The 22,619-nt window shown below is 36.6% G+C and overlaps 2 protein-coding genes across 4 annotated transcripts; both read left to right on the top strand.

Annotated features, from left to right (window-relative positions):
- The first annotated feature begins 382 nt into the window (after positions 1 to 382).
- Positions 383 to 9,985, top strand: modSP (modular serine protease). Of its 3 annotated transcripts, none has more exons than XM_064436025.1 (15): positions 383 to 680; positions 1,619 to 1,670; positions 1,974 to 2,084; positions 2,704 to 2,766; positions 3,703 to 3,819; positions 4,186 to 4,320; positions 4,555 to 4,735; positions 5,079 to 5,164; positions 5,272 to 5,489; positions 5,770 to 5,985; positions 7,376 to 7,537; positions 7,757 to 7,875; positions 8,193 to 8,369; positions 9,456 to 9,618; positions 9,693 to 9,985. In XM_064436025.1, exons 1-15 carry the CDS (start codon positions 647 to 649, stop codon positions 9,881 to 9,883), a joined length of 2,025 nt encoding a protein of 674 aa, XP_064292095.1. In that variant the 5' UTR covers positions 383 to 646; the 3' UTR covers positions 9,884 to 9,985. The 3 variants fall into 3 exon arrangements, with proteins under 3 accessions (XP_064292095.1, XP_053602776.1, XP_053602777.1); XM_053746801.2 differs by having other exon boundaries at positions 498 to 680; positions 8,193 to 8,373; positions 9,460 to 9,618; XM_053746802.2 differs by lacking the exon at positions 1,974 to 2,084 and having other exon boundaries at positions 498 to 680; positions 8,193 to 8,373; positions 9,460 to 9,618.
- Positions 9,986 to 11,333: 1,348 nt separating this feature from the next.
- Positions 11,334 to 22,605, top strand: ca (claret). Its single transcript, XM_053746388.2, has 18 exons — positions 11,334 to 11,863; positions 12,066 to 12,188; positions 12,436 to 12,613; positions 12,754 to 12,908; positions 13,255 to 13,410; positions 13,873 to 14,093; positions 15,404 to 15,575; positions 15,940 to 16,109; positions 16,348 to 16,630; positions 16,871 to 16,954; positions 17,143 to 17,433; positions 18,031 to 18,227; positions 18,582 to 18,666; positions 19,110 to 19,292; positions 19,640 to 19,837; positions 20,074 to 20,158; positions 20,509 to 20,714; positions 21,063 to 22,605. Exons 1-18 carry the CDS (start codon positions 11,426 to 11,428, stop codon positions 21,978 to 21,980), a joined length of 4,143 nt encoding a protein of 1,380 aa, XP_053602363.1. The 5' UTR covers positions 11,334 to 11,425; the 3' UTR covers positions 21,981 to 22,605.
- Positions 22,606 to 22,619: the final 14 nt, after the last annotated feature.

Raw genomic sequence — 22,619 nt, 5'->3', positions numbered from 1 at the left:
CAGTCTATTTGAATAATTTTTGCTTTAGTCAAAATAAGATTTTGAGAAGATACAATTTGACATAAGCGTGTTAATAGTTAAATACTTTTTTAAATGGTTATTTAGTCCTTAATTCATCAATGCAAATAAATAATGCATCTATAGGTAGTTTTTAGATACATAACGTTAAGAATTTAATTAATTAACGTTTGAATCATATATATAATATATAAGAATAATAATAATAAGGGGACAGTCTGGTACAGAAAAGTATGATATATATACTATATATAAATATACTTTATTATACTTTTCTTATCTTTTCTTATCTTATACTTTATTATCTTTTCTTTTATACTTTTCTGTACCAGACTGTACCCTTATTAACAATAATGGGAAATACGTTTAACAAATGGCACTACAAAAAGTGGACGTATACAAAACCAGAAATTAGTAGTGAGCAATGTCTCTTAGGCTTAAGTCATGTGTCTGATAAAATAAATGAAATACCAAACAAATAAAACGAAAATTACCAATTAAAAATCTATAAACACCTACCTAGTATAAAACAGTGATGTGATAGACGATTTGTGGTTTTTAAATTAGAATAATAATTTTCTAGTCAGTGATTGTGAAGTGTTTTCACCTTGAACTTTTTTATACGATAATGTATGTGTACGGGACCTTTTTGCTCCTAACTGGTAAGGTATTTTGTTTACTTGTCTGTATTTTGCATAGTTATTATGTATTTATTTAGCGTCGGAACTTTTCTATCTTATGGTTCTGGGTCATCGTTCGATTCAATTTCATCATGTCCAGCCGTGGTTTTCCCCTGTCGACCGCGATGCATGCACATAAGTAAACAACAAACACGTTTCTTGGAATTGGACATCTGTAGGTATATTTTATGTGTATGTAATGCTATGCTAATCGTGACAAAAGTTTTCGTTATTATGAAAATTAAAATTAATATAATTTTCTCCCTCACAACGTTTACATATGCTAAGGGATTGCAGAAATTTTATGACCAACACGCTTGGAGAAAGTCTTGGCTCGAAAATAGCTATTGTTGATAAAAATATTGTTGTACCTATATAATACAATGGTTTGATTTAAAATATAATTACCTAAAAATGGAACCATAACTGAACTAGAATAAACGATGGTTACGCGTTTATCTTTCATTTTCCTGTTAGTGGTGGCATACTAAAACTAGTTTTTAATTTGGCGAATCCATCTACTGTAGAATTTATATGTTCTTATAAGATGACTGAAACTTATTCCTTCGTCGTAATCCATCTAAGTATTTTTATTGTGTGTTACTATTTATATACTCAATTCGACTTCTAATCAGCACTATTCATCATCATCATTCACAAAGTTACATACAACTGATACAATCGGTTGCCTATTTTCAATTCGGCTAGCAATGCACCTATAACCCAATCGCAACTTGAACCTACTAACTTTGGGTTAAACCCAACAAAGTTTTTGTGGGTTCAAAATTCACAGCCTATTACTGATAGATCGGTAAAGCGAGACTAGACCACTGGACCAATATTGATAGACATATACGTACCTGGGTGGGTGAAAAATGTAAAAGACTCATGTTACTCAACAAACTTTTATTTCTTTTCAGCCACGATCCCAGTTCTGACTTCAGTTAGAAAAAATGATGACCATATTTGCAGGTTGGTTTTGCACCTACAAGACCATGCCATGCCCATGTCCCATTGTTACGTTGCGTTGACGTAGCACGTTGCGGATCCGTTGTGCTCCGTTGTCTTCCATAGATTTTGACACCGCCGTGCGGTGACTTACCTTAAATCTCCATATAATTTATGTGCTGTCCATCGACGGACGTCAAAACAACTGAGCACGACTGAGCAAATAGGGCATGGCTGTCAGTGAGTAGATGTTTATTTACTCAGCCTTATAATAAGTATTTTTTATCTTTGCATGTAGATAGGTTATTGCCACTGGTACGTTTTCAGATGGTCTGAGCATAACTGCGGTGGTGGACACTGCATCTCTTTGGACCACAAGTGTGATGGCATCCCACAATGTCCAGATGGGTCCGACGAAGCGGACTGTGGCGTTGTGGCGTTAGTACCTACCTACTACCATTTATTTTTTTACCAGCGCCCGTGGTAAAACCATAAAACCTACCTTGGGAATCACACTCTTTATTGGTGAATCTGTACGTCAATCCGTTCGGTAGCTCTTGAGTTTATAACTAGCATTCATACAGACAGATTACCAGACGCGACGGGGGTCAGTTCTTTTTAGAAAAAACTAACCGCCCGTCCCGACTTCGCTCGGGTGAAACATAACAAATTATATACCTTCCTCAGGAATCACACTATCTATTGGTGAAAACCGCATGAAAATCCGTGCGGTAGTTTTTGAGTTATAATTATGTAAAGAGAAGGAAAGTCGATGCCGAAGCCTATGTCGATGTGCTGTTAAACTATTATTTAGTAGGGTTATATATGCCAACGTTATAAGGCTGTATCTAAGCAAGGTGCCCGTCTTCCGTCTACTTGGAATCCGCCATATATTTCTTTTATCTATGATTCCACCAATTATTAAATGTCACCAATATCTAAAAATAACTATGAATGGAATTATCGAAAATTGTTGATCTATATGCCGAAAACGAATACTAAAGACTGATATTTTGTCAATGAATGGTGAATATGTATTCGCAATATATACTTTCAGGGAACTAATGATTGACGAGAAACCAGTATTGGATAGGACGAAGAGACAAGCAAATCGTTGCCGGTGAGTATTATTCTTAAAAAGTTAAAGTATACTTTAAGCGATAGGGAATAGGAAGTCCTGTAGTAAATTATTTATAAACTCCTATAATAAATAAATTGAGGCTTATGAGCATAATAATTAATGTGGAATAGGTACTAGTTGTTCGCCGCGAACTTAGACCCCGCGAACACAATAAATACATTTTTGATGAATTTTTACAAAATTGTGAATATTTCAAAAACTACTTTAACTGATTTTGATGCCCCACGAACGATAAAAATTCTATTGGTAAATCCTACATACCTTTTAAATGTCATCAAAATAAGACCAACGGTTCGAAAGTTATCGTGTTGCAAACAAACATACCTACATACATACAAAAAAATATATTTTTGCCAAGTCAACTTGGTTAACTTGTAGACCTCGCTCGCTTCATTCGCTCGGTCAATAATTTTCATATTTATCAAGATTTTTAGGATACTAGGTAACTACCTCTCCCACGCGAAGATGATTGCGTGTTCCCGGTTACATTCGTTCGGTATTGTGACCTCTCGAAGTCCAGGCCCGAAAGGCATCCATTCTTTAAGTTAATAAGATATCGATTTTGAGTAGATACGTTGGTGGTGTTTTATTTCAGATTCAACAACTGATACAGATCTTTATTTTGTCTATTTTGTACCTAAATTTGTTTTTGAAACTAATGTTAATTAAGTATACTTACTGTTTCACAAACTCTTCTTTTTGTATACAATTATACCAGTAATTTGATAAATCACCTGGTTTTCTTTCATTCTTAACTTGAGCAACATTTGACGTGTGGCTGTTAGGTTATAGAGTCGGCTGCATCTCACGGTCCTGCGAGCCGAATCACAAGACATAAACGAGAGCAGAACTTGTAGAAAATAAACCAGAATTTAGTTTTACAAAAAATATTTTTTTTTAATAAAATGTCTTCAGGCGAGACCAGTGGCAGTGTCACGACGGTTCGTGCATCGGTTTTGACGGCAAATGCGACGGGATCGTCGACTGTAGGGACGGCAGCGACGAAACGCATCCCCTCTGCAGGAATAACAAGTGAGAATAACAAATGACTGACGAAATAAAATAAGAGTGCCGGCTTGACCCATCACCAACACATCGATAGCCAGCTACTGCATTGCGTCTCGATTAATATATGTACCTAATATAATATAGGTACCTAATATTTTGAACGACCTAAAAGCATCACGGATCTACGGGATCATCATAATCTCAATCACAAGAAGTTCATTAGTGCACATTGGGTTCTCCCAAAGCCCACATAATGTACAGCATTACATACAGCCAGCATATTAAGCAGCTTGCTTCCAACGTCTTATTTTTTATTATGAAAACTACAAAACATTAAAACAGAAGTCGAATGCAAATGTTAAAAGGTATTAATTTTGAATATGATTTCAGGTGTCAAAGCAATTGGTTTAGGTGTACTTACGGCGCATGCGTGGACGGAACGGCACCTTGTAACGGCATACAGGAGTGCGCTGACAATTCTGACGAACTTCTGCCTCGCTGCAGAAATGCGACCATTGAAGTCAAGTAAGAAGAGCCTAGAAAAATTTACAGATAAAGAAATCAGACAAAGTACCTAAAGGTTTTCGAAGCTCATTCAGAAAATAGACAGTTATAGTCACAGACACTTTCATTACGTCAAATTTAAAATTAACTACCATGCCTACATTATTATGTTTTGGAACGACCACTGCTGGTAATCCAGGCCTACCTTTACCTGTTAAGTTATTTACTTGAGTAGGTACATCTTATGTGTTTCAGTGGCCAGTTCAAATGCGACAATGGCGAGATGATACCAGCATCAAGCCATTGCGATGGTATTGCGGATTGTTCTGATGGCTCCGACGAAAACATCAAAGCTTGTGCAGGAAAAACATGTTACTCGTACTTGTTCCAATGTGCATACGGAGCTTGTGTTGATTCTGGGGCCGATTGTAATGGTGTAAGTGAAGTAAACTTACGATATGGTTCTAACGTAGTTACGTACGACTGCAAATATCGGTATAATATAATGGTTAGGCGCTCCAGTGATGTTTTATGATGCAAATGATACAATCTTACGTACCCCTATGCCTATGTAGCTACTTAAGTACTTTTCCTTTTATTAACCACTTGCCTTGCATTTGTATATACAATTGTATTTGTTTAACTAAAAAAAATAATTTGTTTGATTAAAAAAATATTTTCAGAGATGATAATTTTTTTATAGAATAAAAAAACGCAATGTTTGCAAAATGTAGTTTGGTATGATAGTCATTATTTACAAACAGAAATGAAACTTTTAGAAACAAGAATGCGCTGATGGTAGCGACGAATCCGATGAGCTCTGCAACAGATCTGGTGGTGGAACTGGACAAGGATCTGGCGTCACGTATGTATTTCTGCTTTCTGCATCAAAATAGATAGATAATGTATAAAAAAGGGACAACTTACACTGTAGGTATGACACTGAATACTCAATTTCTGTAATTATTACAGGCCTCAACCCAAGCCAAACTCTGGCAAGTGCACCCTCCCCCCGTACCCAGCGCATGGGCGTTACACCGTCATGAACGCACCTAATGCAAGCCCCGGTCAGACCGGAGATCTTTATGTCCTCAATGTTACCTGCTATCAGGGCTACGGTGCAATGGGGGACACGCAAGTCTTCTGTGCAGAGGGCACATGGACTCCTGAAACGCTACCAGAATGCATACGTAAGTATTGTAATTAACGATTGTAATGATACTAAGTTAAATTAAATACACGTCAAAAGCATTGAAATCACATCAACTCAACATGATCAAAACCAAACAGTTGGCAAAAGATGGAAATTAACATTATCTGCAAATAAGTAATTATATAACTAATAATCACGTCATTAGGTGTTTTCAACCAGTTTCTTTCACTCCAATAAACAATATTGAAGCTAACGTCACCTAGCTCTAGTAGTAATAACGTACCTGACGTTGATTTAACCAAATGTTTAATTACCAGGATTCTGCAAACTAAACCGTCATCCCAGTGTAGAACACAGTTGTCGGTTCACTATCGGCGGAGTCGAAAGCAGTCGCCCTTGCAATAACTACGAGCCACCAGGCACCGTCGCTTGGCCTGAATGCGTCAAACCCAGCTACTTCTTCCTCGGAGAATTGCCCACCATGAGATGTGGACAAGACGGAAGCTGGGACAATAACCCAACTTGCACACCAGGTTTGGTCAAAAATGGGACTAATATCACTATCTTGATTAAAGATAACGTTGAGGTTCATGTTAGTAATTTCCAATACGCCAGTAGCAATGTTAATAACAGTGCATCTCATGATATTGACGATTATGATATAGATGAATCTGATTGGAGAATAGGTCCTCTTGTTAGAAGAACTACAGTTAAATCCAAAGGGACAAATAAACCAGTTATACTAAAAAGTGGAGGTACAACGGTTAAGGTTCAAAATAGCAGTGTTGTTATACAAACAGATGATGGGCGCATCCATTTTAGAGATTAGGTAGATAAATTTGATATATTATCATTATGTAATAGAGACACAAGCCTAGTTCAAAGTTCTATTTTATTTGAATACAAGTACATTAGAAGTCTTTTTGTTGTATTGTTCCCTACATTCTATATACCAAAGATATTTACAGTATTCGAAATTATAGAGAGCATTACTTACTTTAGGATTATGTTATATTTAATATTAATAAAATGCCATATAATTATAAAAAAAATTCTACTTTTTTTAATATTTTCATTTATTATTTATGGGGTTTTTGCACAATTATTTATTTCCAACCTGTAAATGATACAGTTGTGTAAAATTTGTACCTCCTTTTTTCAACGACTACCTCTTATTTGTGTTTTGCATAAATGGTCCAGTTATAATTTTAATACCTATCTACTAGAAATGTTAACAGGATGGAGTAAATTAAAATAAAGATTTATTATTTCATTTGAATTTTTATTTATCCTTATCCTCCATCCTTTTATCATTGTAATAATAATATGTTATTATTAGGTTAATACCTGTCCATTGTTTTAAAAAAATATAGATGATGGAAAATTTTAAAGCGGTCGACCTGGTTATCCACGATCACAAATAAGTACAATCCTATTCTTATTTTCTAGTCGTTATAGCATGTACTTAGTTAAGTTATGAAACTTCATGAGAAATCCGAAAATTACCTGTAAAAAACATAAGAAACTATCCATGAAAAACGACTAAAATTGACCATAATCATAACCCTGATCTCCGAAACTACTGAGTCTAAAATTTTGATAAAATGTATTCTTAAAAATTATATAAAATGAAAATAAAGCGGTAAAATAGTTCACTAAAACATCAGTAGATAGCTCTAGTAGTAATAATTGAATTAAAACACTAGACGTTGGCATTATACGGAACCCTCTTCACGCGAATTCAACTCGCACTTGACCAGTTTTTATTTTTTGGCAAGTAGGTAGGTACCTACCTACATTAACCTATTCTTATTGTACTTAATTAGGATAATTTTTCATTCGTTTTGTATTAAATATTCGTCGTTATATTTTGCTCTATGTATTGGTTAAAAGCCGGAGTAGCCAATAAAATCTCAATTGCAGACTGCGGCCAAGTGACCCCTGAAGGAGCTGAGCTCATCATTGGAGGGAGGCGTGCCCGGCGCGGCGAGCTACCCTGGCATGTCGGCATTTACAAGAAGACCACCACCCCCTACATGCAAATCTGTGGAGGGTCCTTAGTCAGACCGAGTGTGGTCATATCCGGTGAGTAGATAATTGAGATACCTACGAGTATTAGTGCATACTAGAAAACTCCTATAGTCTTGCGATACCAATAAAATAATCGCTCTTGATCTGGGATTCCATCTGAATTTTTCTTTCCCATTCATTCTGAGTACTTAGCACCTATGTCTACATACTACAATACCTACATACTTATATGTATATAGCTACTAAAACGTATTATTTATTTTTCTCATCCAGCCGCCCACTGTTTCTGGAATGACGAGAGCAAAGCACAACCAGCGAAGAACTACGCAGTGGCTGTTGGCAAGCTATACCGGCCTTGGGACGACCCCAACGATGACTCGCAGAAGGCTGATGTAAGTTTTTTTTTTAGAACATCTACTACACACAGTGGTATGTTACAGTATAGTGATACTATAACGACAAAAGTTGTTCAGCGTAATAAATAATTTTGGGGAGTACTTCCACGTGGTGAAAACAGTTGAATGAAGGCAACAGGTTAGGTACACCCAATTTTTGATGACAACGGATCATATGTAATTTTTCATTCTCACTTTCGTATTTATAATTAACTGGAGTCATATATAGTGTCCACACGACCGAAGTCGCGGGCATCAGCTAGTCATGACATGAATATTATACTATCGAAGTTTCATATAGGTAATCACTCTAGGTGACATCCATCTACATTCCGACGCGCTTTCGCGGCTCGGCATCTAACTTCATGGAAGACCTGGCGGTGTTGCTGTTGTCTGTATCATTCGTGTACAAGCCTCACATTGCGCCAGTGTGTCTGGACTTTGATGAGAACTTCGACCACTTGCAGCTAGCCGAGGGCACCATAGGAAAGGTAGGTTTTAGTAGGAAGACCTACAGCTATATTTAAAAACATAGATAAAATAGCTGTATATGTATACTAGCAGCCCGTCCCGGCTTCGCTCCAGTAAAACCATGGGTAAAACCATAAAACCATAATAAATATTTCTCAAAAATCACCCTATACAGATAATCAGATTTAATTCAAAATAATTGAAGTTCAGGATTCGAACCATCAATGGTAACAACGTGAATTCAATGGTGTTTACCACTGAGCTGCATGTCTACTTACTTATATCTTTAGTTGACGAAATTTTGAATGGGACTTTTCATTATTTTTTTCACCCTCATTTAATTACCCTAAAGGTCAAATTTTAAGAAATCCTAAAACACGGGTTTTCATTATTTTTGTTGCATAGCATTTATGCCAAATTTTGTAAGTAGATCAGTAAAGATTTTCGTTATTTTTCATACAAATTTTACCCCCAATTTTTATACCTTAAGGGGTCGAATATTGAAAATTCCTTTTCTAGCTTTTATGGTTTAGGCTGGACGTTGATTAGTAAAAAAACGCTTGTTCTTTTATACATAAGTATATACAAGATATACATATTTCTTCACCGATAAGTTCGATTTTAGACCGAAATCGTAAGTTCCATGTACTTATCTACGTTTTACCCGACTGCATTGGAGAGATGATTATGTTTCCTTAGTTACCATTACGATTGATTAATAATAAAAAATATCTTAGGTGTAACTATTGACACAATATCTTTCATTATATGTAAAATCTAGAAAAATCAACAAAATAAGTTTTATCATTGCAACCCATTGGCAACCAGTTTACTGGTCTACTTATACAAAATCACTGGATATTTTTACACTATTTTTTCACTATTTTTACACTCGGCGAATTATATTTGAAGTGCATGCAACTGGTGTAGGAGTCCGCCGATTGTACCTACATTTACGAATTGTAATATTGTGCAATAATTTTTTAAATAAATAAATGAACTGTTTATAAGAAAATCCACATAAAAGAGAAAAGAGTACCTATTCATGGCTGCACGATATTACTTATTTGGTTGCGAACTTGGCAAATAAAAAAAAATACTTCCAGGTAGCCGGCTGGGGTCTAACTGATGTGAACGGTCCAGCATCACAGGTTCTCAAAGTGGTGGAGTTGCCTTTCGTCACATACGACGTGTGCTTTAATGAATCGCCACCTAATTTCCGAGCATACATTACTGGAGACAAAATCTGTGCAGGGTATAGGAACAATGGTAATACTATATTTTATTACTGCCGTTGCTTCGATTCAGCTATTAGATAGTAATGGTCTTATTTTACCTTCCAGGCACGGCTGTCTGTAAAGGTGACAGCGGCGGAGGGTTTGTCATTGCTCAATACGAACGTGGGAAGTACCGATATTACCTCCGCGGAGTGGTGTCCACTGCTCCCAACGACGAGAATCTCTGCAATGCTAACACCATAACCACTTTCACTCATCTTATTAAGCATGCTCCTTTTATAAAAAATTACCTGTGATGTAGTAAATAAGCATAAGTACCTACTCATTGTATTTTCAGAAGTTAAAGAACAAAATATAGGTACCTGGTTTTTATTAAAGATTTTTCTATTTTCACAAAATTATTCTATTTTCTAAGCCATCACGTTTACGTTTAGATCGAGTTTGTTATTGCTAACGTTAGTGCCAAATGTTATTAAAGCCGCCTAAAGGCATTTGACATGACTACCGCATACCTAAACACTATTTGTAGTGAACTAATGACACAAAAGGAGTGTGCAGCTCTGGGCAACTAGTAAGTACAGAGTGATATGACGTTTTTCAAAGTAAACGTAAGCAAGTGAACGGTCTAAAAAATATTGCACATGAGAATAAACAAACATGTGGTACCCGTGGTACCTACAAGTGTGGTAAAAGATTTTACGAAGAAGGATATAACATTACTAGTGGCCAAACCACCAAACTGTATGCAAACTAGTGGTCCGTTTGCATAAAGCCATGATACATTTTGTTGTACTCGAATCAAAAACCATGCTAAAACCTTCCTCACGTATCACACCATCTATTGGTGTGAAAACCATACAAATATTCGTTCGGTAGTTTTTACACGTTCGTACAGACAGATAGACGCGACTTTTTATGATAGGTAAAAGTATATCTTTTGGCAAAAACTTCAAAAGTAGGTAGTTAGGTAGGTACCTACCATGGATTTAATAAGTACTGTTGTACTGAGTACCCACTAATTCCATGGTACCTACCTACCTAACCTGAAACAAAGCTTAGATGGGAAGAGTCACTGTCAATTCTGTTAACCTGTTACTGTCAGAATGCTGTCAGATGCTGTCTGAGATAGCGTCAATAGCGTTGCCAACTTTCGCTACCTATTATCGATACGTAGCTATTAGCAAGCAAGTAGTAGCAAGCAAGTAAGGAGCAATAGTTTTGCCAAAGAACAATACTATTGATGGTATTGAACTGTATAATACTAGTTGCGCCCCGGGGCTGCCGTGGGAATTTCGAAATAAATGTACCCTATGTGTTATTTCAGGTTATATTCTACCCATTTACTAAATTTTAGAACAATACGTCCAGTAGATTTTTTTGTGTCTTTCACAAAAAATAAGAAGTAATAATTATAAAAAATATACATATACTCATACATTCTTACAAACTTTCGTATTTATGATACCAGTAGGATTATTAGCAGAGCAATAACATAGATACTCTATATAGTCTATAATATTATAGTATACTCGTCATCACGGTTCGATACTATCGATAGTATTGCTCTTTATAAACAGTGTTGCACCAAAACTGGTATTATCGATAATATGTAAAACTATCGCTTGCTATTAAATACTTAGCTTTATCTCAAACTGTCATAGTCTATCGATAGTTTACTATCGAACGGCAACGGCAACACTAGTCTGAGCTGAGAGAAGCTCTTGACTTGACATTGACAACAGATATTGTCAGTGAAGTTGTTGTCTATGTTGAACTGTTGATTGAATGCTGTGATTATTTCACACAATTTTATTTATTTATTTTATACCTGTAAGAAAATGACTCAAAACAATGAACATTTAGATTTTTCCGGCCTTTTTAAGTTAGATGTTTTGATAAACCTTGATATTGTTACATATAGCTTCTACGAAGTGGGCTTAAAGAAATTCTTAGCTTTTTCTAGTGATAAAGAGCTGGTGTTTATTTATTTCAATTCACAAGGCGAGCGATTGGAAAAGTACTATGACTGGGATTTCGTTGACAATCCTATTTATTGTATGTGTTTTGAACCAAGTGGCACTTGGGTTCTTATTATCAGTGAACAGAAAGTGTTGCTAGTGCCATTTCTTCCTCTGTTTATACCACAAAGCACTTTTGATTATAAGTGGTCTTTATCTAGTGTGACTGTGTTACCTCTTGGAAGTATCTCCAAACCTAGTTCAGTTGTATGGTGGCTGACTAAAGAATCAGAAAACATATTGATCATAGGATCAAAGGTATACATTTTATTATTTTAGTTTTCAGCCATTGATAAAACATTCAGGCATTTAATAAAATTACATGCTGAAACTAGGGCTTAAGTAATAAAATAACATTACCTATGTATTAGATTTTAATCGATACAACAATAAGTATGCCATGATTTAATGCTATAAATGCAAAACATGTGGTCAAATTTGAACTTAAAATTATTTACAGACTGGATTAATAACATTCTACTCATTGGAGACGCAAAGTACTGTCGGGGAGTGCAAGGTGTCTGGAGATATTGTGGATTTGCAGATTTGTTTTGATGATTCATTGGATTTATTAGCATTACTAGTAAGTACAATAGTACTATAATATTTATACCTACCACATAAGTCATAAAATCAGAGAACAAAAACATTATATATATACACTACACTACCTTATATATATACCAATAAGACTCTAAAAGAAACATTTAGGAACTCTAAAGGAAATAAGTTGTAAATTAAATTGTTGAAAATGTTAAAAAAATGCATAGTTCTTGAGAGTACTGAGTCACTGAATAGGTAAACTTCAATATAACTTTCATCTTTTACAGATAACTAGAGGAAAATCTCAACAATGGAAACTGGTATTGGAACACAGATCTTTTGGCTACAACTGGCTGCAGCAGACACGGGCACAGACAGACAAAGACAAACGTGATAGTTTCATGTCTTATATCAAGCAATTGTCAAAAGACAAAATTACATTTTTCATCCAAGGTGGCTCTAAGGGTATATTATTTACTTCATATATATATTAAAATTGTAAAGTATAATATCTATTGAACTAAACTTATTTCATAGTTTGGTGAAGAAATTACATTTTAATTAAATGCAGGAGTTGTAAAAATGTTTTTTTTTTTACTTTTCAGATGACAGTAAAGCACAAACAATTGAGCATTGTTTGAAACCCACCAAGTACTTGCCAATGTTTAGAAAGGGCTCAAATAATTGGACTCTGACAGCTCAGTATGTCAATGGCCGACATTTCTTAACAGCTTTTGAGTTGAATGAAGGCACTATGATTGTAAGTCACTTTAAAACTTTTTTATTAATCTTATGACTCTACAGCATATTATTTACACCTCTACATGAGAAAACTTTGTTCTCTAAACAATTAGCTATTTGACTTGATTACATGATTTACTATATTTTTTTCGCATTACAGTTTATTAGCCATCCTTTTTATCTCTAAAATTGTCATCATTGTAATACATGCACATAAATATTAGTTTTCGACATTACAAAAAGGAATTTGATTTGACTATTTGGAAAGTAGCCTTAATTACTATTAGTATTAAAGCCTTAAAAGCTAATAAAAAGTTTACATAAACCTATTTGTAATACAATACTCAATCATTGGGTTTTCTTAGCTGGAAAGTCCTGAAGAAGACACACCATCAAGAACCCTAAGGCCGCACATAAAAAAAGATGGACAATACATACAAGGATTATGGACGCAAAGACTTATATACTTGTTGAGAAGAAACCAATTGGAAGTACACAGCTCTGCTTTTTCTGTCATACAGGTAATAATAATAAAAAATATACTGCTGAGAGCAATACCACTGAGACATATACTACTTGACTAACAATCATATCAATTCACTATTTTTAACCTAAAATTGATGAAGCCTGGGCACTGAAAGCAGAACAGACAGACAGACTTTCGCACTATAATGGTGAAGAAGCCTGTCTATGAACTGAGTTTGTATACCAATTTGAGTCATTAGTGTTCGTCAACCACCACTTTATTCCAGTGATGGTAAATATCATGCCGAAATCTGCACTCTAGTTGATTGACAACTTTTGTGTGAAATGGAGAAGGGAATGTCAAACTACTCTTTTAATAGTGCCTAGAAAGTCTGTGTGTGTGTTTTAATCCTTGTAATGATCATGACCCTCAGCTATGAGGAATATGACTATGAAGAAGAAAAAAGTTAAACATACATAATTATATATGCTTCTCCCTCACAGTAATTTAATTTTAGGGTGATGGCCTATTAGGTGCAAAAATAGAATTTTCCGAACTGTGGACAGCGGAACTACTAGGGGAAGTGCATCGAGCGCACGTAATGTCTGCGAAGGAGCCGCCGTCTTCTAGCGGCGGCTGGCGGGAGCCCACCTTCCTGTGCGACTTGCAGCTGCCGAGGTTTACGCTGGAACCGTGTCTCGTTGTTACAACTTGCGGCGCCTTTGTTCTGAATACTGTGTAAGTTTAAACTTTATTATAAACTAGCTGATGCCCGCGACTTTTTTCGCGTGGCCGAACAATTTTTGGTAAGGAGTAAAATTAATAGAGAAATTTAATTGTACAGACCACCGTAACAATATATATCCATTGACTAAACAGGCTAGATGTCACTTTATATTATGTAATGTGCCTTCTCACTTAGTTACTAATTTTTGGTTATATTGTAAGACGTCATGTTACCGGTTGTTTTTGCTATGTCATATTACATTTCACAAAGTTAATCATTTCAAATGATACATATGTATAAAACAGTATTAACGGTAGGTAACACCACATTCAGTTATCTTTTAATTATTATGTAAGTCCTGCTGCAATATGATTATTATATATGCATATTATTTACTAGCTTTTGCCCGCGGCTTCGCCCGCGTTAATTGGTTAGCCAAATAAAATCGCGTACTCTGTAAGACTGGTAAACATATGATTTAAATTCGCATTTTTTCTCATCTTTAGTTCAATTTCCTGTTTCCTGCTACGTGTCTTGTCCCGCAAACTTGTCCAATCGGGATATCTACATTACATAACAGGAAGCGGTTATGTTAGGTATTATGTTAGGTAGCGGTTCGTACCGTTTCCTACATTTTGTGTCATTATGTTTTTCGCAATGTGTCCCGTCCCGTTTCCCACTACGTGTCTTCTTCCCATTTCTCACTCCGACTCCCACTCCCGCTTTCTGCAACGCGTGCCGTCCCATTTTCCATAACGTTTTACGACCCGGTTTTTTATTAACCACAAACGTAAATTAAACATTCTTTGTATTTACTTACTGTTATTTACTACAAATATTAAGAGTCAGTAAGAATTTTCAGCTTTTTATCTTGAAAATTAAGTCCCATACAATCTTTTACAGCGTGATGTGCGTTCAGACAGACAAACAAAAATTTCCAAAACTATATTTTCGTCATCTATATCAGTAACTAAGTACATTCCATGAAGAATTAAAAAAAAAATCCAATGTACAAAATTGACCTTTCTTCAATTTTATTATATGTATTGATTTAAATAATATGAATAGATGAAATCTTCAGGAGTAACATCTAGGCTTCTTTTTTATTATTAGTTCTTATTATTAATTAGTTCTTAATAAAAGTCGTTACAAAATTTAAGTTTTTTATGATGAAATTTCCAACCAACTTTTAAATTTTCGTATCATCCAGTTGCATTGTAACAGTCTATGAATTATCATAATGATCCTAAATATATCTATTTTGCATAGATTATAAATATTTTTTACAATTGTCTGAGCTTGTCAAGTGGCGTATTGTCAGTAATTGCCCGTGCGAGTGGCTGGTGTCGCTGGTGACGCGAGGCGGCGCGGGCGCGGAGCGGTGCGCGGTGGCGCTGGGCGCGCGTGTGCCGGCGCTGCTGCGCGCCGCCGCCGACCTGCTGCTGGCGCGCGGCAAGCTGGCGCCCGCGCACTATCTGCATTGTCTCTCGCAGGTTTGTCTCTTCTATTCTCAACTTTCAAAAATTATATTATTTTTATAACTTGGTGGCGTCTATTGGTCTTGACAAATATGCTTCGGCGTGATGACACGCTAAGAAGGGGAGAAGTGGAATAACCAAAACGTCGCCAAAAATTACAGGTATAGACACAAAAAGTCCCGAGAGAACATGTTTCAGAATTTTTAACTCCTTTTTTTATTTTTATGAGGACATGAAAGTATTGAATGCTTATTATGTAGCTCTAATACAATTTATCGCCCTATCGATCGTCATATGATTAAATAAAATGAATATATACCACAAGTTAGGTAATAACTTGTGGTAGGTATATATTCATTTACATTTATTTACTTTAAAGAGTCCACCTGATGGCTGGGTGGCACGTTTAGGCGTGTTCGGAAGGCTACACGATCTGGCCATTTATAAACACGTGAGCACCGCCGGCAGTTTGGGCAATGCTGCTATCACCATCAAATTGTTGGCCGTCCTTCTCAAAATGGCCACTAATCATGAAGAGACATTCGATATGTAAGTGATATTAGTTTAATAAATCAAATTTACTTAATCTTTCCTCCAAAAGAGATGTTTTTTGTAGAACTTGCAAAATATTTCTATACCTGTTTCCATCATCTCATTATTTTATATGTAAATATAAATATTTAAAAATAATGTTATTATATTTTACAAAAAATATGCATAAGTTTAATTAACCAAGATAACTGGGTGGGCATTTTCCTTTATATATACCTTATTTTATTATTTTCAGGGATCCAAAGATCACGACACTAAGCCCAATAGAACTGCAAGAGTTATCATCATTCGCCGCGTGCGTGGGTCTTTGGGACCTAGTCCCAGTGTTCAGTGTACATCGAGGGCACCCTAATCTCTTACTAGAGGCGGTTAAATCTCGCAATGAAATATGCAGAGGAGCTCTAAACTGTCTGATCAGTGAGAACAGCCTAATTACGTTGATGATGAAGGAAAATACGCAATGGCTGTTCGATTTTATTGTCGCAAAGCGCAATGAATTTGATACGATTATATTGAAGGTAATTTATTGTCCTGTAATACTATGGGAATCTTGCCCGTAGGAATTTTGAAATAAAAAGTACCCCATGTGCTATTCTAGCTTAATATATTCTACCGGTGTACCAAATTTTATCGAAACTCATATATCCAAAATTTCGCATTTATATATAGATACTGCTAGATTGTTTTTGGAATATTAAAAGCGTATTATGTAATAAGTATATGAATCACTTATCCATTTGATAATTTTGTTATTTCAGAGCCTCTGCCTATTTCTGAACCCCTTGCAAGATCAACTACGACCGTTAATGCGTGATATGAAGCAAGGAATTTCGTCAATTTATGTACGTATCTTCTATCATTCTATGTGTGACGATGATTCCCTATAGTGTAATAATAAAAAATAAAAATATTTTTTATTATTCTATCAAGTATGCTTTCATAAAAAACCTTATATGAATTTAAATCTATATACAAAATTGAAATATGTATGATAAATATAATATATTTAATATACATTATTACGTTTCAGACAGCGAGAATGGTGTACCTAATATCGACATTTATGCACGTAGCTTGTGCCATCGAATCTCGAGACCCCTGTCCCGACATCCACATGCAAATAACACGGGATTCAGAAACCTGGAAGAATCAGTACAGGCCCAGGAGAGCTCTAAGCTGCGGTCTTAACCACTGGGCGGTCGCCGATGAGGGGAATGCGAAGATATTTATGGCGAATACTCCGGTTGACACGGAATTGATTGGGAGGGTGATAGATGTGGCTTGCGGGCGGCATCATACGCTTGTGTTGACGGAAAATGGGGTGAGTAAAATGCCGTAGTGGAGTATGATCTTTATGTCCTTTGGGATCCCCCAAAGGACATAAAGATCATACTCCACTACGTCATTCATCTATGATATAGACTTCGCCGTTAGTTTACAACCTGTCTCGTCATATTGTGTACTATGCTGAAATTGTGAAGCAAAAGTTCAGCGTACTAAATAAACATTGAAATTTTGAATATATGGCTGTGATTTGTGTGACCGTGACAGCGACTGGTTACACAATTCACACCATTCATGCTGTTTTCTCCAATATATATTTGTTTTATCCCGAAAGTACACGATTCCCATAGGATTTGGTCAAAAAGTTTGATAGTTAATGGTTCTTTATAAAGTAGATAGCGCTCTGTGCATTGAATTAGAAACGCAACTATAAAAAAAGTAATGACGTTTAAAGAATTACAACGATGACAATCCACCGTTAACACTGCGGGGTACAGCTAGCAAGTATATGGTCAATGGCTATTTAATAAAAGTAGATGGAGTTTTTGTCCATTAGAACGTATTTTTTTAAATAATAATTTATGTAACATCGCGCGCAGGGCTAGGATGATATAGTTGTCTAAAATGTATTTAGATCTACGCGGCGGGCGACAATTCGTTCGGTCAGCTCGGCGTGGGGTCAATGTGGCGCGGCGCTGTGGGAGAGCTGGCCCGCGCGCACGGCGGCCTGGCCCGCGTGGCCCAGCGCTGGGCCGCGCCGGTGGTGGCCGTCGCCGCCGGACACTACCACTCGGCGGCTATCGACCTCGGCGGCCGGCTTTATACGTGGGGGTGAGCAGTTTTAACACTATCGAACTGCTATATAAAAACGTGTGTAGTGTCCGAGAATTTGTTAGCCGTAATTTTGTTTTTACGTATATCAAGGTCGTATAAATACCTATGTCTATGACAGAGCTTTGCCAATGAATTGCTTTTGTTTACATGTGTGTTGTCATTCTTTTTTTGTCAAGGTCGAACTACACTAGATAAGAAAAAAGAATCAACTGTTTGTGAAATTTTATCTTTAGTTGTTTATATAAATAAGTTACATATACAACTACATTATAAAATATGTAGTTGCGTGAGATATGTTTGCAAAGGTTTCTTATACATAATACACATAACGTAGTGATTTCCTCTTTGCAGGTGGGGCATCCATGGACAACTAGGCCATGGCAATATCGACGATGTGTGGAAGCCGAAGTTGGTAGCGAAATTCCAAGGTCGAAAGGTAAAAATAAAAGCTTGTAAAATATTTAGTTTTTATTTTGCTCTTTTAATGCGTAGGTACATAATGCGATACCTTTTCTGCTCGTTAGTCAAAATCAAATGACACGTGACACAAAGCACCACTTCACCAGCATTTTTTGTGTTTGCCTCTTCTGCTGGCTCTTTAAAAATTAGAGAGGAGTATGCAAGATTGACAGCCAACCTTCGCTAGTCCGAGAAGCACCTGAAGAAGAAGCAAGGCCCTAATCGTAAGACACGAAAGAAAGTATAAGATTACTCATATCCATAAAGTTTTAATTAACGGTTGACTGTACAGTCAACAGTACATCAACCTATCCAAAGAGATTGCACGCCATGCATGTCTAAATCGATGTGCTTGTACAAAAAATCACGAAGTTTCCTCAGTTTTCGCAAGAGACGTCGATCATTGGATTATTTTTGAAGGTGCTAAGCGTGGGCTGCGGCGCGTGCCACAGCGTGGTGCTGACCCGCAGCGGGGACGTGTTCGCGAGCGGCGCCGGCGTGTTCGGGCAGCTGGGCTCCGGCGCCCGCCACAAGGCCACGGTGCCGCTGCGGGTCGCGATGCCGCAGTCGGCCGTCGCCATCGCTGTGGGCTACTTCCACAATGTGAGTGCCATGTGTGGCTTTTATATATTACTAGGCGATCAGGCTCATCTGATGGTAAATGGCCGTCGCAGCATATGGATACGAGTGTTTTTGTCACATTGCAAGTTCTGCTCATCGAATCGGAACGCAAAGCATTGCATGCTCGTCCTATTTGTTACGCTCGGCTTTGTCTCGCGGGAAAATGCACGTCTCTTATATAAGAACCTAAATGTGCGTGCATTGTATCATAATGTGTAGCGTTGATGTTATGAGCCAAGTCTTGTTATCAGCAACTATATTATAATCACCTTTAATATATGTAATTAGACTGTAAAACCACCTTGAATAAATATAATGAATAATTCCAGCTGGCACTAAGCCAAACCGGGTGTTTGTACACCTGGGGCGCGTCTCCGCAGCAGGTGCGTGCGGCGCACGCGCGGCGCTCCGCCTCCCCCTCCCCGTCGCCCACCTCCTCCCCCTCCCCCTCCCCCGCACTGAGCGCGGAGCCGCATCTCCTCCCCGAGCTGGTGGACACGACCAATGTACGAGGGAGGATCGTTGCGGTGAGTCTACGCAAAAAATAAATTTTGTTACAAACAAATTTTGAACGATGTCTAAAGTTAACAAATTTATATCCGCGCAGGAATGAACAGAAAGTGTCATTTAAACAGGTGACATCTTAAACATTTTCTATGTGTGTGTATGAATGTCCAAACACAATTAATTGATACTTCTTTTAATTTAACGCCATAAATTTTAGAGGCATCTTCAATAAATTTATATTATTTAATATTTATAGATTGCAGCCGGCTGGCATCACTCATGCATAGTAAACAACATTGGTACTCTCTACACCTGGGGATTGAATTTTGACGGTCAATTAGGTAAGTTGTACATACAGTGTTAAATAAACACAATCTCTTTTATCCATACTAGTATTATAAATGCAAAAGTCTGTTCGGCTTTAACGATTAAACCGCTAGGCAGCTTTTGATGAAATTTGGTATGCCTGTAGTTAAAGAACCCCGAAATCGACATACACTGGTAGAATGTAAACTGGAATAATAAATAGGGTACTTTTTATCCCGAAATTCCCACGGTGAGAAGCCCCGGGGCGCAGCTAGTACGAAATAAACGAGAACGCTGCGTTAACTTGGCTGGCAACACTGTAATGATAAAATATGTGTCCGCCCTTATACATGGACTAAACGCATAATAAAAAATCTATTTACAGGAAGTGGAGATAGAAAACAAGTACATATACCTACAGAAGTCCGGATCCGTTCGGATCGTCATTCGAGCGAGAAAGATAGTGAACCGAAGTCTCCAGAGGAAAATAAGGATGTGTCCACACGAGCCATGGCGGCGTGCGGGGGGGACTTCACCGTGTATGTGGACGATGCCGGCAAGATCTACGCTACGGGCAACGCACATCTACAGGTAATCAATCATAAATCAATAATATACAGTCTGACTTTTTGTCTATATGCTCAGTTCATGATACTGAACAACTTTTCGTATGGAAGTAATCTTGAAATCGCGAAAAAAAAATCAGCTGTGTCATACAAAATCAGATAGCTAACTTGAGGAAAATGTATGGGGCACCTGAATTGTTACCGCGATTTCGGGATACCTCCCATACAAAAAGTTATTCAGTATCATGTAGTCAGAAAGTCCAATGTGATCAAAAAGTCATTCATAAAATATTAATATGACAGATAAATTAACTGCTATGTTCCTGTTAGCGCTATCCAACTTTTGTGAAACATAACACGCTTTATTTCGCAGTTGACCAATGAGAAAGAAAAGGGTGCCAATCGCGTTATAATGATGAAAACAACTAAACGGGTTATCAAAATACCCACCAGTCGCAGTAACAATAAGTTTCTGTTCCATCCCATCGACAGACTGGATATAATGTTCCCGTTCGAGCTTCAAGAGCTACAGAGAAAAAACATCGAGCTCATACGTAACCCACTGGCTAGTATCGACGATTTCAACAACAAGTCTTGGGCAGATGATATTATCCTTCTTCTAAAACCATGGATCAATGAAGAGAATCTATCAAGTAATTTCAACATGGCAGCCAAGTATGCGTACCACACCGAAAAATATTCGGAATGCCTACGACTTTTATTGAACAACCTTAAAACTTCCCCACCACAAGATTGCATCTATCTCACTCACACAGATTTATCAAATCCGGAAAGCCAAATGCGCAAGAGAGACGAACGGAGAATTGTGATAAGTAATATAATGTCCAAACGTATCAAAGAAGTGTCGTTGACAATCTTAAATGAAGAGCCGTATCCGGAAATAAGTCCCGAGATATATAGAGAATTGTCTTGTTGTTGTAATGAGCTTAGTTATGTACCCAAGGGCGTGGTGCCAAAAACGATTGTAAATATAAGAGAAGGAGGAAACCTAGCTTATAGAGCGGCCGATATTATAGATAAATGTATTAGTATGTTCCCCGTGGATACAAATTTATGGGAGACCTGTTTCCGTTATTCAAAAGACTTCTATGTTGAGAATAAGTTGTCTTACGTCGAGTTAGAAACTGTCCTTTGGAAATATATGAAGTCGAATGCATCGACGATGGCTGCGGCCATCATGTATTCTAACGATTGTTCCGAGTACAGCGAGATACTAACTCCGAAATTCTACTTAAATATGTGCAGTTTGATATTGGATACGTGGGGATAATTAAGTAGTGAAATATCAGGGACTCTATTTTCGCATGCAACTAGGAACTATTCGTATTGAAACATCCTCAAAATATTTCCACCGCCACCGATTGGTCAATCTGAAATAGTCATTGATTAACAAAAAAAGAAAAATATATATACGGAAATAAGAATACATTTGAAGGTATTACTTAGGATAAACTTTTAATCTGTAGTAAATATATAATCTATTTTTATATAGCTATCGCAAGTTTTTAGAAAAATATTTTATTCTCGCTCGTTGATTGAATTACCTGCAGGTTTTTAAATTATTGTTTGTTATTGCTATAAATTCGTTATGCTACTTTTATAGAACTGTTATTCAGTAATTGTTTTTAACTCCGTGCCATTTTAAAATGCTCTCTTTTATTGTTAAGTGTCATATATTTAATCAAAATTTACGATTTTCTTTAATTAGTCAATATACTCAAGGTTTTAAGTTGTTCCAATATCAGGATATGATATTGTAAGTTTAGTGTTGTTTTTAAATCTAGTCATTTGTTTCGATATTTTTTTTAATTATGTGTGTTATAATCATGGAATATTTTTTTGCGCAACAATTGTATCTAGTGAAAATACTTCTTAAATAAAATACTCTATATAAATAATTGTTTTAATA

Source organism: Plodia interpunctella, chromosome 6 (assembly GCF_027563975.2).
Source record: "Plodia interpunctella isolate USDA-ARS_2022_Savannah chromosome 6, ilPloInte3.2, whole genome shotgun sequence".
Taxonomy (NCBI): domain Eukaryota; kingdom Metazoa; phylum Arthropoda; class Insecta; order Lepidoptera; family Pyralidae; genus Plodia; species Plodia interpunctella.
The sequence above is the reverse complement of the archived record's forward strand: the minus strand, read 5'-3'. Positions and strand labels throughout refer to the sequence as shown.

Coding starts and splice junctions, on each gene's coding strand:
- modSP (XM_064436025.1), top strand. CDS start 647: ATGTATGTGTACGGGACCTTTTTGCTCCTAACTG. Junction 4,321..4,554: donor AATGCGACCATTGAAGTCAA/GTAAGAAGAGCC, acceptor TATGTGTTTCAG/TGGCCAGTTCAAATGCGACA. Junction 5,490..5,769: donor AACGCTACCAGAATGCATAC/GTAAGTATTGTA, acceptor TTTAATTACCAG/GATTCTGCAAACTAAACCGT.
- ca (XM_053746388.2), top strand. CDS start 11,426: ATGACTCAAAACAATGAACATTTAGATTTTTCCGGCCTTTTTAAGTTA. Junction 12,614..12,753: donor CATCCAAGGTGGCTCTAAGG/GTATATTATTTA, acceptor TTTACTTTTCAG/ATGACAGTAAAGCACAAACA. Junction 16,631..16,870: donor TTGATACGATTATATTGAAG/GTAATTTATTGT, acceptor TTGTTATTTCAG/AGCCTCTGCCTATTTCTGAA.